Source organism: Myxine glutinosa, chromosome 6 (genome assembly GCF_964187855.1).
Source record: "Myxine glutinosa chromosome 6, kmMyxGlut1.1, whole genome shotgun sequence".
NCBI classification, from domain to species: Eukaryota; Metazoa; Chordata; class Myxini; order Myxiniformes; family Myxinidae; genus Myxine; species Myxine glutinosa.
In genome coordinates this window covers 51,400,550-51,418,754 of record NC_136266.1, presented here as the reverse complement: position 1 = coordinate 51,418,754, position 18,205 = coordinate 51,400,550, and the positions used below count along the sequence as shown (strand labels likewise).

General features: G+C 43.0%; 1 protein-coding gene across 2 annotated transcripts in view; it reads left to right on the top strand.

The window, feature by feature from the left end:
• The window catches only part of LOC137429772 (uncharacterized), a 43,136-nt gene extending 25,753 nt beyond the window's left edge, over positions 1–17,383 (top strand). The window contains exons 2-6 of one of the 2 annotated variants that reach the window (XM_078779836.1): positions 58–114; positions 4,489–4,542; positions 4,822–5,451; positions 7,262–7,301; positions 15,863–17,383. In XM_078779836.1, coding sequence (XP_078635962.1) covers positions 58–114; positions 4,489–4,542; positions 4,822–5,451; positions 7,262–7,299 — 779 coding nt within the window. In that variant the 3' untranslated portion in view covers positions 7,300–7,301; positions 15,863–17,383. Of the gene's footprint in view, positions 1–57; positions 115–4,488; positions 4,543–4,821; positions 5,452–7,261; positions 9,343–15,862 lie in introns of those variants that run through there. The other variant, XM_078779835.1, reaches the window with a different exon arrangement.
• Positions 17,384–18,205: the final 822 nt, after the last annotated feature.

The window sequence follows — 18,205 nt, the reverse complement described above, 5'->3', positions numbered from 1 at the left end:
TGGTTGATGGGAAATTAACCGAATGATTGTTTAACTTATTTTTTTGTGTTGTTGCAGTTGTGAAAGTAAAGGATGAGCCTGAACGTGCAGATGAAATATCCTCCAAATTAAAAGGTATGAACTGTCACTAGGTATATCTCTATATGTTTATGCATGTATACAAGGGCCAGTCAATAAGTAACCTTAAAATGACGATATAAATTTGAGAATGTAATGTGTGTAGTTGTAGACGACATATGTTATATCTATGGGTAAGAGTCATGTTTTGCCCATTTTAGATCTGGCAACATTGAGTGTATGACGTCAGCAGAGCAGACCAGAATTAACCCTTCTGGCGTTAATTCAACGATCGACCGGGATTCAAACTCAGGATCCTAGGATCCCATGCCAGCACCCTAACCACTAAGCCAACACAGGCTCTATTTATTTTACGTATTCTATTTTTAGAGAAAAATGTGAGTTATTTGAAAAAAGTGCAAGGGTGCCAATATTTTTGGCCACGACTGTGTATGTATATATATATATATATATATATATATATATATATATATATATGGAGGTAGCAGGAGAGGGAGGAGTAAGGAAGGGATTGGGGGGAGTGGAAGGGGATTCATCACCTTTTGGTTGAATATATGCTGGTAAATGTGCCGTTCATCACGTGTCTGAGTTAAGTTTGATGCCAAGCGATTTTTTTTTTTAAAATTATTATTATAATTTCTTTAATCCAAAAAAACGAACTTTTTTCAGATTTTTTTTTAAATCTTGCCTAAAACACTCCCAGGCAATCACTGATGAACCTCTGAAAGTTTGACGAAGATCCGTTCAGCCATCTCCGAGAAAAATGGCGACACACACACACACACACACACACACACACACACACACACACACACACACACACAGACCAACAGCTCTCTTATATAGTATATATATATATATATACATACGGTGTGTACCCCGGTTTTGAATAGGTACACCGTATCCCTGCGCATCGTAAGAGGCGACTAAGGGTTGGCGTCAGGAAGGGCATCCGGCCATAAAAACATTGCCTCAAACAGGGAACCATGATTGTCATGGGGCCCGCAAGGCTAACCCCCGCTCTACCGGGAAAATGGCCTTAAAACGATCATTCATATTCATATTCAATATACAGACTTGGCATTTAATATGGAATATTTTTTTTCTTCTTGACTTGGGTTTACTTTCTTAACTCAGTATATCAATCTGGTGAGTTTCTTTTACACTTTGGTGATTTATTTGTTAAAAGAACCATGTCACTGATTGTCTGTCGCAGCAAGAAGTCAACAACAGGGTTATATCACAGGTGGCGTGGCAACATCTACGGACAGGTGCATTTGATGATTGGCTTCACAGTCGGGTATACAAGGGTTGTTGCGTTCTGTATTAGTGGAAAACAACTGCTGCACGTCTCCAAAAGTTATTGCCGCTTCCTCTGGAGATGGTCCGTCAACTCGACAATGCTGTTTGTCATGGAGTGGTGGCTTTACGAAATTACAGCATGAAACAGCTTGCTATTGCTCGGTAGTATGGCATCACTCAAGGTCAGGTGTCAAAGATCCTGAAACGAAATGCTCAGAGGGTGTCCCGACTCCAATACCGAGGCCAGGACGTCCCCGCAGAACCACAAGGAGGGATGATCGCCAGCTGCACCGGTTAGTCCACAATGGCCGTACCAAGTCAGCTAATCGGCTTAGGGCTGAGTGGCAGAAACTGAGAAATGTGCCTGTATCCAGAAGGCTAGTCAACCAACGACTAGTTCAAGCAGGCTATCGTGCCAGGCGTACCCTGAGAAAGCCACGCCTGACCAGACAACACCGCCAGCGCCGATTGCAGTGGGCCAGAGAGCACCGTCAATGGCAGCCAGGACACTGGAATCACGTGATCTTCAGTGACGAGTCTAGATTTCTGGTCTATCGTCAAGATGGCCACGTCCGAGTGCGCAGACAAGTGCATGAAGTCTACAACAAAGATTGTATAGTGCCAAGAGTCCAAGCTGGAGGTGGTGGGGTGACCGTTTGGGCTGCTTTTCATGCAGGGGCAAAACTGACCTGGTTGTTCTGAATGGAAACCTGAACCAGTTCAAGTACAGGGCCATTCTGGAAGAAACATTGCTTCCATTTGCTCGTGCAGCCTTTCGAGGAAACTTTATCTTCCAAGATGACAATGCACGGCCTCATCGTGCTCTCATGATCCAACACTTTCTTGCTGACCGTGGTGTCGAGCATATGGAGTGGCCTGCCATGTCCCCGGATATGAATCCGATAGAGAACTTGTGGGCAGAATTAACGCGTCAAATCGACCACCTGGACCAGCATCTCTGTGCGTGAATTGCAGCAGGCTATTGTCACTGCATGGCAAGCGATTCCTGTCCAAACCTTGGCAAATCTCGTGAACAGCATGCCTCAACGTGTACGTACTCTCCTGAATGCTCGTGGGGGTTACACGAAGTACTGAACTGTAATTTTACTGTCCGTAATCCCAGTCGTAATTTAACTTTTGTTTTTGTTAAAAATTTTTTTGGCTAATGTGCAAAATAAAGGGATACTTCTGGAAAACGTACAGAAGTTTAACACAGTACTGTCCATGAATTGAGTTCGATATCAGTTTCCATCACTTTCAAGGATCAATTTATTTGTTTCGAAATGTCAAATGTGGCTTTTCTTTCTTTTAAAGGTCACATTAACAAAATCTAGAATAATTTCAACATAATTCCAATGAACTTTTGGTTCTAAGACATCTTGAAAAGTAAGTTCACCCCCACAAAAAAAATATTCCATATTAAATGCCAAGTCTGTATATATATATATATGCAGCAGGAAGAAGATTATTGGTTTCGGGTAGTTTATTGGCACAGTTAGGCTGCTCATGCTCACTTGAGAGTTGGAATTCCAATCAGTGGGTGGAAAATAGCGTTGCACATGGATGGATGGACAAGCGTAGTGTTATATAGATAATACAATCGGGTTGGCTTATTAGTGTTGCCTTTGAACCCCCGGTTCATGATGCAGGGAACTGGGGTTAGAAACCCAAATACACAAGTTGTGTTTGTCCATCATCTACTAATGTCCTTGTAATTCATGTTAAAAAAACACTGATGTCTCCGAATGTCTGTGTCCTGCATACAATTGATGTACAAACTCATACATGAGCTTTAGATCAATGTAAAAAAACGAGACACTACATGAGTATTTAGCAAGTTTTTTAAAAGCACAAAATTAATTAAGTTTGCGTTTGATGCTGCCATTATGTTGCAGCAGATATTGTGAAAGTCAAGACTGATCTGGAAAATGAAGATGATATTATCTGGCAAGCTAAGATATTAAATTAATGCCTGTGTAGTGAAAGCAAGTACCAATTTGTTCATGTAATTAATGAATTGAAATAAATGTGGCATGCAAAAAACAGGATGCCAATGGTAGCTTGTATGCCTCTGCGTTATACGGTTTTAAAGTTTTATTATGGGTGATTTGAGTTTAATACAATGACTACTGTTTTGTTGCACCAGCATGGTATGAAATTGTTAAACCCATTGTTAACCATTTAACCCATTGTTAAATTTAAATGAGAAGACAAATAATAATAATAATAATCATACATTTATTTTATATAGCGCTTTTCAAGAAGCCCAAAGACGCTTTGACAGAGTACAAAAACAAGTGCAAAAAGACAAAAATCAATCGGTAAATAATCAAAGCAAAAGGAAGGAGAAGGAGAAGAGATAGTCAGGCGTTAAATGCTGTGGGTTAAATATTGAATGCAGTGTTGAACAAGTGGGTCTTGAGTGATGTTTTGAATGTGGTGAGTGAGGAGGAGTCTCTGATGGTGTGAGGTAGTGAGTTCCAGAGGGTGGGAGCAGCGATGGAGAAGGCCCTGTCCCCCCAGGATCTGAATTTGGTCCGGATGGGGGAGGGGGGGGGGTCAGGAGGTTGGTACCAGCAGAGCGGAGGTTGCGGGTGGGAGTGTGTCTGGAGAGGAGGTCAGCCAGGTAGGATGGGGCCAGGTTATGGAGGGCTTAGGTCAAGAGGAGGATTTTGTACTGGATTCTCTGGGGGATGGGGAGCCAGTGAAGCTTATAAAGGACGGGGGTGATGTGGTCACGGGTCCGGGAATGGGTGAGTAGACGGGCAGCGGAGTTCTGAATGTATTGGAGTTTATTGGTGATTATTGAGGGTGAACCATAGATTAGGCTGTTGCAGTTGAAATGCTGTTGCTGTTGCAAATGAAAAAAAAAAAGGTCCCACAGGAAGGTGGGAATGATTGGGACTATTAAAGTAGTAGTTGTAGTCATGCAACTCAACATACATGATAGCTCAGTTGTATGCATGTGTACATTTTCCTTTCACCTGACCCACAACCTGAAGTGGTAAAGTAGACAGAGAAGACTGCCAAGCTTGCTGAGGGGCAGAATTGCCAAGATTACTGCATCATTCAAGGGAGGCACTTGTATGTTGTAACATTCTGTTGCAGACATTGTGAGGGTCAAGGTGGAAGCTGAACTTGTGGAAGGTTGTGATTCAGAAGGTAAGAGTCAAAAACACTCACAACATTCTGTTTGATGTTGGTTGGTCTGTGCACTTTAATCTACATTTATGTCTTTGGAATTGAGGAAAAGTATAAGTTGAATAAAATAATGTACGTATTCTATTTTGTATTTTTTTTTAATGTAAATGCCTTGACTACTTTACTATACAGTTTATTTGCATCACATTCATTGATGGTGGCTGTACTTGCATTGCATTGTATTTTTTTAAATGCTTGCATTCCATACTTTAAATGCTGTCATTGTCGACTTTACTGCAGAACATAGGACTCAATTTTCATGTTGGAAGTGTCCCGAGTCATTCTACACAGAGAACGAAGCTCAGATACATTTGAGGATGCACAATGGTGATATTGCAAACAATGAAGATGTAGCATTGAGAGAGCGACCATACCAGTGTCCTGCTTGTAACAAGTCATTTGTATATAAAGACAGCATTCCAAAACATATGAAACTTCACACAAAGGAAACTCTGTCCAAGTGCCCAGTTTGTCAAATTGAATTTACTCGCGTTTGTGATTTTTGGGACCATATTTACCTCCAAACTGAAAGGCATCCTTTTAAATGCCATGCTTGTCAAACAAAACTTGGAAGTTTTCAGGATTTTTGTGAACATATGAAAATACATATTTCAAAGCTACAGCACACATGTTCTCATTGCGATGCCACATTATCGTCATCTGAGGACTTAAAAAAGCACATGAAATCTCATGTTGGCAAGCGCTTTTACAATTGTAGTCTCTGTAGGAGAAGGTACACACAGCCTGGTAGCCTGATATACCACATGAAGAGTCACAACTTCCATCGTGAACGGCAACACAAGTGCTCTGTTTGTGGGAGTGCATACTGGAGGCTGACCATGTTAAACAATCACATGATGACTCACATTGGTGAGTACCGATCTAAATGTTTCTTTTCTAAGAAAGAATTGTGATTGCTTGTGTCTTGGAAAAAAAAAAACACCTGATGTAGCATAATTAAATGATTGATAAAGGGTCCCATTTAGAGACAGGAAATGTTTGAAAATGACACACATACAGCCACGTGAAAAAGTAAGTACACCCCATGTAAAGTTTTGACTTTTTCAACATATTTCAACAGATAGCTATTTGATCTTCATTTCAACAATATTGAGAGATAAAGGTGATATAATACAACAAATATCATGAAACATTTACATTTTGTCGTCCATTGTATAATTTAAAAAAACATAAATGCAAATTTTGCATGTGGAAAAAGTAAGTACACCCCCACATTTATCACTACTTCAAATACCTAAAATTAGAATCAGGTGCACCAGCTCAGGTGCAAATGATTAGAACATCGTTAGAGAGGATCTTGGAGGAACCTGTCGTATTTAAACCTCAGACATTTAGTTTGGTTTGCTCTTTGTTGTTGAAGTGTGCGGCGTCACCATGCCTCGATCAAAAGAGCTCTCTGAGGCCTTCAGAAACAAGGTTATAGATGCCTACAAGTCTGGGAAGGGATTTAAAAAGATCTCCAAACAATTTGAAATCAATCATTTGACTGTCCGGAAGATCATCTACAAGTGGAGAAGATTCCAAACAACTGCCAACTTGTTCAGGCCAGGCCGCCCCAGCAAGTTCAGCCCGAGAGCAGACCGTAAGATACTGAAAGAAGTCTCTGAGAACCCCAGAATGTCATCACGGGACCAACAGGTAGCTCTTGCCACTGTTGATGTCAAAGTGCACGAGTCGACCATTAGCAAAAGGCTGCACAAATTTGATCTACATGGGAGGTGTGCCAGGAGGAAACCTTTGCTGTCCAGAAAGAACATCAGGGCAAGACTAAAGTTTGCCAATGAACACCTAGGCAAAGACCAGCACTTCTGGAACAATGTGCTCTGGACAGATGAGTCAAAGGTAGAGCTGTTTGGCCACAGTACCAGAAGACATGTTTGGCGAAAACCAAAGACAGTATTTGACCACAAGAACCTGATACCAACTGTAAAGCATGGTGGTGGAAATATTATGGTTTGGGGCAGCTTTGCTGCATCAGGGCCTGGGCAGCTCACCATCATAGAATCCACTATGAATTCTTCATTGTACCAGAGGGTGCTTGAAGATAATGTGAGGCCATCTGTCGGAAAGTTGAAGCTCAACCGAAGGTGGATCTTGCAACATGACAATGTCCCTAAACATACCAGTAAATCCACCAAGGAATGGCTGAAAAGAAAGAAATGGAGGGTTCTGGAATGGCCAAGTCAAAGCCCGGATCTAAATCCCATCGAGATGTTGTGGGGGGATTTGAAACGAGCTGTGCATGCAAGAAACCCCTCAAACATCGCATAGCTGAAAGAATTCTGCATGGAGGAGTGGGCAAAAATTTCTCCAAGTCAATATCAGAGACTGGTAGACAGTTATAAGAAACACGTACTTGAGGTTGTTTCTGCCAAAGGGGGCAATACCACCTATTAGAGCCAAGGGTGTACTTACTTTTTCCACATGCGAAATTTGCATTTATGTTTATTTAAATTATACAATGGACTACAAAATGTAAATGTTTCATGATATTTGTTATATTATATCACCTTTATCTATCAATATTGTTGAAATGAAGATCAAATAGCTGCATGTTGAAATATGTTGAAAAAGTCAAAACTTTACATGGGGTGTACTTACTTTTTCATGTGACTGTATGTAATATAAGGAGTTAACAACTTTTCATTTTTCGTTTCAGGTTGTGAGACAAGCTCTGGAATTGCAGCCACAAATTGAAAGTTGAGGATGCTGACATAGACAGATGAGCAGCTAGAATTTGTTTTGAGCTGTATTTTGTGAAAGAACACCTTATGAAATTGGCAGAAAGAGAATGCAAGAGACCTTTTAAGTTTGTGATGCTTCATCAGGAAACTGAGGAGCAGATGTGTGTCAAACCACCATGAAACAGCCAGTGTGAAGCATAAAATGCCAACTGTGTGGAGGCAATAGATTTACTCTAACAAACTCACTGAGCTGAGCTTTATTGCAAATGATCGTTTATTGTATTATCACACGTGCGGAGAGGGTTGCTTGCCATACACCAAGCTTACCTCTGAGCTAGCAAAGTTCAATCCTCATATTTATACAAAACCCTCGGTTAATCAGCAGAGAGCATCTTCACCAATCTTGTTTTCAGTTAAATGTCAAGCCATAAAATCTGATTAATGCTTTGTTTGTGGGCAAGCTAAGCAAACCAAGTCCAGATGTGGGCATCTTGGTCAAAAGATAAATGCTGCAATGTGCTTACAAGCTAATTCTGAGACGTATTTGTGTCAAAACGCCAACTGCTGCCCATAGCAGAAACAAAGGTTATTTTGCTTTACTCTCAAACAAGCAGATTTATTAACACAGCAGAAACAAAGGTAATTTAACTTTACCCTTTTAAGCAAGCAGATTTATTAATAATTTCTAGTTTTACACCCCACCCATAAATATTTCTGAAAAACACCCTGCCACGCTGGCACTTTCCCACACGAGTATTTATTTAATTTTCCTTTACCCACAATTTTCCGTTTTGTTCATACAGAACAAGGCACCCGGCTCTCGCATTGTTCTGTATGAACAACTCCCAGTAGTTAAATTAGTCTCTCGCTAGTGCAATGCCCTCCCCCCCAACTTGCACCTTCGGGACCTTCTCAACTTACGCTCCATGGGAGACTGTCATTCTGGCGAGTGAAAAAAAACAAACAAACAAACAAACAAAAAAAACCACCTTTAGAGGCCATTTTTCCCCGCAAGCGGGGGTTGGCCTTTTTCGGGAACTGTGGTTGTTGTTGTTTATCGGTCCCCTTTTTGAAGCAATGTTTTACGGCCGGATGCCCTTCCTGACGCCAACCCTTTTTGCCGCCTTTAACGACAAGCAGGGAATTACCAGTGAACTGGTACTCAATTTGCCGACCTCGGAAGGATGACAGGCTGAGTCAACCCCCCTGGCGTTAATTCAGCGATTGACCGGGATTCGAACCCAGGATCCTAGGATCCTAAGCCGGCACCCTAGCCGCTAGCCCAACACCAGGGATGGCGAGTGAATGCAGGCTCTAAATTGCTGGGGTGCCACCACCTCCCCTTCATTCCATGGAGTTTGGGTGCCATGGCGACCCTTCAGAGAGAGAGGTTGCACACAACAGATATGCCCAATAGGCAGCATCGTACTCTTGTATACCCATTACCCTTGAGTATATTCGTAGAGAGCTTCTGCAGGCACAGTCAGGTGTCTCCATTCTGCATCCATTTCAGGGTTTGGCACTTCCCCCTCTGATGGTTCAATGTCCTTCGGTAAATCTGTCGAACATTTGTTGATGTTCTATCATCAATGATTGCAACCGGTCCCAGGGATTCTCCTCTGTCTTTTCCACACATGTGTTATATACATTCAAACCATGTGGATTCACCAGCATGATGCCTCGATTGTATGTGAGTGGTGCATTGATTCCAGGATCTTCATCTCGGTCACTTCCTGCTCCACCATTCCTGTAACAAATTTCCTCATACATGCTCCGATTAATGCTTTGCAACAACATATTATGACTATTATGGCCACAAGTATCATTAATCCTATGAACACCCAATGAAGTATCCATGCTCCGCCTTGTGCCGCTAGTAATATGTTGAGGACGATGCAATTCTGCATGGCTACTGTTCTCATGGCAACCATTTTCGCATTTACTTTAATAAAGTCCTCAGCTGTCTCATTCGCAAGCTTTTCGAAAGAAGCTGCCATGTTAATAATCTTTCTAGCAGCTTTCTTAGTTCCATTAAAAGGAAGGCTATCATGACGAATCTTTCTGTTGCTGAAATGGACCTTTTCTGTCTATCCTGTGGTATGAAAGGTGATTGGTCCACTGGTCCAGAATGTGAATTTTCGGAATTGCATATGCCATGAAACAGAACCCTGTCCAACCAACTGGCAACCATGAATATGCTCTGTACCCTCATACAAAGTACTGTTACGCAACCGTGATTAACACCACAGTTACGGATGGCCGATTTGCGAGACTTTAACTCCCGAGGCGAAACTCAATGGCGGATTCAAACTCAACACAAACGCGCGGAATGGCGGGACACAGCGAAGGCTCCGCAACCTTATCTATTAAAATGAAACACCCAGGAAAACTGCGTTCAGATATATATACAGAAAATAATATAAGGATTTATTATCGAATAGTAATACAGTGAAAAAGCCGCGCCGGTAAATCTAATAACTCTAAATCGGGACGTCCCCACACGACTGACAGCAAACACGATACGAGGGAGATTATGGATACAAAAATAACACGTCACGTCGTTCAAATGTACGCGGATGCGGCTTATCTGTCTTTCGTCGTCTCTCGGGGCGGCCGTCCAACACCGCTCCTTTTGGCCCGATCGCACACCACCAGGTCCTTCGCTCCAAGCTCTACGAGGCCCCGCTCCAAGCACCACGCGTCCGACGCGTGGCCAGCAGCTTCACACGAGGACGATCTCCACAAGGCCCGTGCACCAATGGTTCAACGGAGGGCTCGACTTGCAACGAACTGCTGCGAACTGCCGCGTGCTCTGTGTGCTTGGTGTTCTAACGAACTCTCCACCAACTGCCTTCGGGGAGCTTTTCCACCAACTGTCTTCGGGGAGCTTTTTCCACCAACTGTGTCTCCGCGTCGACTGTGTGCTCCAACGAACTCCCTGTGTACTCTCTGGACTGCCTGCGTCTGCCACGAACTCAACTCTTGAAATGGCGTCTGCTTGCGTCTGCCCCAACGAACTCAACTCTTGAAATGGCGTCTGCTTGCGTCTGCCCCAACGAACTCAACTCTTGAAATGGCGTCCGACCGTCGCATATATTGGTGGCCGATGACGTCACATTGGTGCACTCCTCAGCCAATCACAGCCTCCCAACTCGCCCAGGTCACGCCCTCTGCGGCATGCGACTCCTGACATCTCCCGTCCGCGACCCCCCCGCGGTCGTTTTGTAACACGTGCCAGCGGGGTTGGTAGGCCTTTGAGGTGCGAACGGCGGCGGCCAACCGTGGCGGTGTTTTTGGCCTGGTTTCCTGTCTATTTATTACGAAGTCAATGTCAGGGAAAGGGAATTATTTAATGTTGCGCTAAGGACCTAACTAATGTTTATGTGGTTTGCAGTGCCATAATGGACAGAGGTTTGACTACCAGGTGAGACTCACAGGGGCGTTACCTTTAATCCCTCACTATTTAACACTCGGACCTCCAGGTAGATCCACAATCATACATCTTACCCCGACAAACGCCTAAACATCAAGAACTTATTACATGTAGAGTCCCTGTCACGACAGCCGAATACCTACCTATTCAGATCTACCTAGCTCTAGATATTGCTCTACCAAATTCATAACAGTACCATTTAATGGGACTTGGGGTTTCACAAGGTTATTACCTCCGCCACCAAAGGTGGATGGAGGTTATGTTTTCACCCCTGGCCACTTTTGCCCCTGGCCACCCCTGCAGAAGACCTATCTGTCCGTTTGTTTGTTTGTCTGAATTAGGATGAAATTTGACAGAGAGGTAGCGTATGTGACAAGGACGAAATGATTAGATTTTGGTGAATATCTGGATTTGGATCCGGCTAGTATCATTACCCTGCGCTCGCGAAGCGAAAAGCGGGGTTAAGCATTCAGGTACGTACGTGTGCGGTACGTGTGCCGTGTTTTCTTTACTTAAGTTGCAAGACATTTACATTTCTTAGATGTGTAGCTTCACCCATTTGACGAGATTTCATTTGTTTGTTAAATAACAATTCTCATCTCATAGTGGAGGGCCGTGCATGGGTAATTTTTTCTTTTCATTTCAAATTGATGCAAAAGTTTTGTTTTCACTACCAATTTGAAGGTAAGGGCCGATAGAACAATTTTGGTTCGAGTGTCAAGCACTCAGATCAAAAATGGGGCTTCTGGGGACGTGGGGGTGTTCCCGACCCCCACCGGCCTATGCGAAATATGGAAACTGTTATAACTTTTGATTGGATGATCCGATATGAACATATGAGGTATGTATGGATTCAGAATCAGGAGTAGCAACTAATTGTTTCAAGCATATTGCCCATAGAAGCAATAATTTTGCCGGTATCGGCGCATATCCACAAAAAAAGACAAAGGGCCATAGGCCCGGCAAGCTGAAACATGTTTTTTCAAAATAAACTGGACAATTATACTCGGACCCAATGATATAGTGACATTTTTATTTGTCTTTTAACTGTGCTACAATGTGGTGGTGAGTAACTGCTTAGACAATTGCTTGAATAACTCCTTGAACAATAGTTTTAATAAGAAAGTGGCTAACAAATCGACCATATATACATGTCAGTATTGGAAATTGTTCTGGTCCAGCTACTTCTCGCATTTGCACTTGCACAGACGTGTGCACTTCAACTTTGCCCTCATGCACTTGCACAGAGCGCAGGTACTTGTTGAAGTGCACTTCACATCCAGGTGGAATACATCCTTGGCGAGGGGCAGCGAGGTCCAAATGGGAAGCAGCTTGCCATCCTCTTCCTTCCACCCATGATTAGTGGGGTTGTTGACAGGCATCATGGACCTTTGGGCTGTTGTCCAGATGCTCGCTAGGAAGACACTCCTTTTGAGATGTTGATCCAAAGCATCACTCGTTGGGGGAATTCTCTCCACGCCCCTAGTCTTCTGTGAGAACACCCTCATTTGGTCGAGGTCAACATCATTGTCCTCGTTTGACTCATTGGAGTACAGCCTACAGACAAAGTTTATTGCCACTTCTTTCAGCCTTGGTGATGCTTGGAATGGAGTGTCGATGATAGTTGCAAATTCCTCCATGAGGGATGGCACTTCGTGCATCAACTTGCAGCAGTATCGCTTACCCGTAAACTTTAAGGAAGACGTGCTGATCCAGTAAATGCGTGGGAGAGGGCCATGGCTTTGCATGTTGTCGTGCCCAGGTTTGTGGCGATCATGTTCAGCGAGATCATTCTGGTTGTCTTTCCCGCTTTGAAGGAGATCCAGATTTCTGCGGCCGGATTCAGAGCCTTGATGTGATGGAAATTACTCAGAAGGATTATGCCAACATCTGTGTCTCCAGTATGAACCATCCCAAGTGACGATGTTTGGAGGGTGTGGAGGAGATGTACTAGGACACGAGTGTCAGCTTCCTCATGGTTGCATTGATCCATTGGTGGACTGTTTCCAACATGGTGGACTTGATCACCTGCAGTGATGTAGACATCCTTGTCATCTGGGAACTGTCTTTCTGTTATCTTTTTTGACAGGAATGTGAACAGTTACTTCTTGTTATCAACGTTCGCCAGAAACCTCTGCCAATTTCCTGGGATTTTGTCAGTACCAGATACGCGTTGTCAGGTGCCTGTTCCTCGATTTTCCCTTCTGCCTCCTTTAATTGTCAGTGCACGATACTGGTCCCAAACAATGTCTACTCTTGTCGATCTTTTCAAGTCGTGGCAAACTCTTGGGCAGAATACCTTGTCGAAATATGAATCAAAGGTGTTTCCTTGGGCAGTTGTACCAGGAAGTGAGTGTATCAGTACTCCACCGTCAATAACAATGAAGTCGTAAACATCTGGCGCAACTAGCTCCTCGTCGACAGAAATCGCGCTACTCGTATTGGCTTCCACGATGTATACCAACAAATCTGACTTGGTACAAGAGTTGAGAGACACTTCGGATGATAACGCAGGTGGTTATGGAGAAGATTCGTGATGAAAAAAATCCTCAAACTTCCCCCCCACCCCCCAATTTTTTTTTTTATGAGTGCTTGGCACTCAAACCAAAATTGTTCTATAGGCCCTTACCTTCAAATTGGTACTGAAAACGAAACTTTTGCATTAATTTGAAATGACTGAGTGTCCGGGCACCCCACTATCATCGTTGCCTATTTTTTGTATAAATACTAAGTATGCTCAGGCTAGAGTTAGTGACTCTAAATAAAAATTAATAAATTTGCCAGAGATTGAGTTGCCTAGCAATTTGTTTGGTGCTAAATACATGCAAAATACAACATATTTGAGAGAAAATCATTTTATTTTGTCGTGAATGTTAATCTTCAATTTAAAAAGTTCGTGTTGTGCTTTTAATTCTATTTTTTTTAATGTGGGCTGTTTTTTTGTAACTTGAGTCCAGTTGCCGCCAAACCATGGAATGTTCCTGTCCATTCCTGTCCTTGCACATCTATGAACCAGCCAAAACCATCCAACCTGCAAAAGAGAAGGGTACAGGTTTAGCTCGAAACTTGCAAGTCATTGAAATATTATGGATCAAACAATGCAATTTGTGTTGAATATTGTCGTGTTCACCAGGATTAACACCCCTGGGAAACGGACGGCCAATCGAGCTTTAACTCCGAGGCGTACCCAAACTATGGCGGCTCCTTTTACACGCGCGGGGGTGGAGGGTCACAAGGCTTACCTGCATGGCCGGACGCGAAGCCGGTTTTCCGAGCCACCAATAAATAAACAGGACAGGACAAGGAATTGTGAATGCAACAAATAATGAGTTCAATAAAATAAATGCCAGGATAACAAAGAATGTGCGGTAAAATTTAATTCCTAATTGAGAATCCTCCACACGGACTCGTATACAGACAGAGAGAAATAAACGAAAGTAAAAATGTGTGTGGTGTGTTTGCTTGCCACTCCGCCTGGTATTCTTGACCATCCGGGACGGTCACATGTCCAGTGTCCCTGTGCGGGAAAACACGCCTTGGCATGAAGTCACGTTCCCCACCAGCCGCCGACATGAAGTGAACAGGCCCTTGCTCCTTCCTCGTCCCTCCTGCTCCGCCGCACCAAGCCCCGACGTTCTTCCCAGGCGCACATGGGACCAAGCGCCACGAGACAACACCAAGCAGAGAGAGAGGAAGAGAAGGTTGCGTCCGCCTTTCCCACAGCCTGGAACAAAGGGATAGAAAATGCGACTGCTTGCAGTGAAGGCCAGCACGGAGAGAGCACAAACTGCGACCGCCTGTGACCAAGCCCAGAATGAGAGAGAGAGAGATTGATGGTGGTCGCTTCGCCTTTTTGTCCCTGGTGCTGGAATGTTCCATGATCATGACGTCACACGTGCACCAATCAACGAGCGCCATCGCTGCAGTCTATGCCCATGACCAATCATCACCTTTCAGGGCGGGGCCTCACAGCCCTTCCTGCCATCCCTTGCGATGACTCGGCTGCTGGCGTCAGTGGCAGTCGAATGTCCAGATCTGGTCGGCGGTTATGTGGTTTAGTCTGGGAGCTAACAGAGATTTGTATTACATCTCGAGTACAAAAGGTTTGAGAGCTAAACTCATCAGATGGTGGGATGGGGACCTCCGAATGACCATTCTTAAGTTTTCCAATTGGTGCATTAAGTAGGGGGTGCAGGGTGGAGCTTATTTTTGAACTTTTGAAATATGATCTTCTTACCCTCTCAATTTCTTCCTATATATGAAATAAAAATTCAGGCAAAATATGAGCACAATTGAACAATATTTAGGGGTAGCTCAATGATGGTAAAGTTTCTGATACCCCAAAGCTGCGGCCGCCCTTTTATTTCGCATACTACTGATAATAGATTAATTCTGTTGATAAATTAAGAACCCAATTTTAACTACTAAGTAAATTGACACTCTCTCCTATCATCAACATCATACACACAACATGCAATCATTGTGGTAAAATTAATTACTGGGAACACAGATAAAACCTTTAAGTTATAAAACTCTGTGCTCCATTAAATAAATAATTACAGTAGTAATATGTACATTGTACATACACAATATCTGTTATAATAAAAGAGTAAAATGTTTGTTGAGCTAGAGTCTGCTAGACAATAAATGCTAAAATGAGATGTAGCGCTGACCTGGGAACGCTTATCACCATAGTATCTAAAAGTAAACACTAAACACTGTACATAGGTGTATCACAGAACACTATTTGAAAATAAAAACGAAGTTATCACAGGCTTTGCAGAGAATCACAGACACAATGGGTGTATAAACATGGTATAATATTATCACAGATTATAGAAGCATAATCATTGTGGTTCAACTGGTTCATATCTATTATCCAACCAATCATCCGAATCCCATTGTTTTTCTGATAAATTGATAATGCAAATTTTCCATGAATTTATATTCCAGACATGTTCAGACTTGTTTACTGTTTGGACTCAATGGACTGACTATGCTGACTAAGCAACAGCTGCAACACTGTTGCAGCAGTATGTTTGTGTAATTGCTTGAGGCATTGTGCTCACTGCTCAGTTATTAATAGAACTGTTTGCATTTTCTTGATTCTTAATTTCTTAATGCTATGTTCTATTTCTTTCAGATTCATATCTGATTGAAAATGTCATCTGTGGAAAAAGCAACAAGATCTCAAACCAAGTTGTATCTCCTTGGCGACTCTGTGACTGAATTAAGTGGCAGCAAGTTGCCATCATTGCGTATGGCTCTTGGATTCTTCCTACATCACCATCTCGATCTGAAGGAGACCGTAAGACAATCGTCGGATGTTACCATCACGGAAATAGCTAACTTTTGGAAGAAAGCTAGAATCCCGATGAGAGCTCATCAAAACTGCCAAACCAAGCTTGAGCAGACATTTGAAGAATGGCGTCTTCTGAAAAAGAACAAAGCGCGAACGTCACCAACTCAACTCGCGAGAGAGTCGGCTTTTGTTTCCAGGCTTGAAGATCTTTTTGGTGTCGCTCACGCTGATGCTCTGACCAATACGTCAGTATTACAAGAAGACAAGGATTTCTTGTTAGCCCAGCGAGAAAAGGGAAGAAGGGGGTCGCTGGCCGGAGTAGATGTAAAGCTTGCTGCGAAGGAGAAAACGGCGTCCAAAAGAGAGGAGGAAATGCTTGCCAGGCGACAGCGAATGGAGCAAATGAAACAGTTAGCAGCTTCTACAGCTGAACTGATTTCATCTGGTTCTGAATCTGAAAACAGCTCAGCAGAAGATAGTGAAAAGATGGAAACTGGGGACAATGCAAGTGAGGGAGCTGCTGGAGGCATCACATTTCAGACACGAAAAAGAAAGAGGGGGCGAAAAACTGTCGTTACTGAAGAACTCGCAGCCGCTCTAGATCGCACAAAAGTGTCAGACCGCAAAGCCGTTTTTGTTATAGCAGAAACTGCCAAAAGCTTGGGACAGAACATTGATGAACTTGCTCTAAACAGAGACTCAATTCGCCGACAAAGAGTACAACACCGAGTCCAAAGATCTGCAAATATAAAGGCGGAGTTTCAGGGTAACGTTCCCCTTGTAGACACAGGGCCATAGGGTGGATATCTATTTTTTTTTTTGATTTCATGACCTGAACCTAGGGATTTGGCAAGAAGGGTGTGGGATGAAGCCTTATGACCTCCAAAACATCTTGTTTTTTTTCACAAGCGATATCGTGGTACGTTACCGAGAACCGCTGCCCCAAAACACCAGTATACACCAATTGTATGTTACATTTGAAATACCCATTTACACAGTAAAAAAAACAAAAACAAACTATATGATGTCATGTTCACATTGGTCTTGGCAGCAATATTTATTAATTCAGACCCCCAAAAGTAGTAAAAATGTTGTTTTAACGACTTGGTAAAATAACATGCTGTTGATGCATTTATCAGAAAGTCATGTTTTTGGACCTTAAAACCTGCATAATTTTAAATTTTTGTACAATATTTGTGATTGGTGTTGCTACTACGATCCATGGTGGTTTACCAATGCTATTTTGAAACTGTTAATAGGTCCAATAAGTGTGTAAGGGGTGATATTTTAACCCATCAAAGACAATTACGCGGCGTACAAGTGAACCAGTGCGCATTGACGTCATGATAAACTCGAGATGGGCTAGAGAAGCTCCACCATCTCAATGTATGAACTCCAGAAGCGAAATGTTGGTTTGGTGTCACTTGCTTCTAAGAATTTGTCAAAGGAGGTTTTGAAGTCTTTGAACTTGTCACTGTTGAGAATGACATGGTAGTTTGGATGTGGGAAAGCTTCAGTTAAGTTTGACAAAAGTTCCTTCACTCTACCCGCTGCATGTTCTGGAATAGATTCAAAATATGCATCCAGGAGCATCTGCTGCATCGCGTCTGACATCAGCTTATGGGCTCGAACTGCCCTGTTGTAATGCTTGCCGCTGAACACTCCATTCACAGACCCCACTGCAACAATCTCTGACTCAACCAGGATGTCTTGGAGACCACCATCTCGAAATCTCTTTCCAATACAGCCAAGAAAGGACATTGCAGTGTGGAATGCCCCAAGTCGAATTACCAGTCTCTTCATGAACTGTGCATTCTTCCATCTAATGAGCTGTGCCTTGCAATAGATGGCTTGGTCAACGACAATGACGACTGCTTCCAACTGTAACTTGTCGGCGATCTGAACACTTCTCTGCAGTATTGTTAGTACCGTATTCATTTCAGTCGGAGTGGCATCAATGACAGGGAGATACCCTATCACGCTCTTTGGTGGAACTTCAACACAAGACAGTAGTTGGTTGAATCCTGTCCAAGATGGCAGAGTCCCGTCAATGTTGTACTTGGTGATGTGGTATGCTAGGTCTATCGTGTTAGGGTGCTGGAGTAATGGGAAGTACGTTGCTCGATCCAATGGAACGCTGGTTGCGAATGGAGCGGGTCCTTCGTTTTTCCCTCCATAATATGT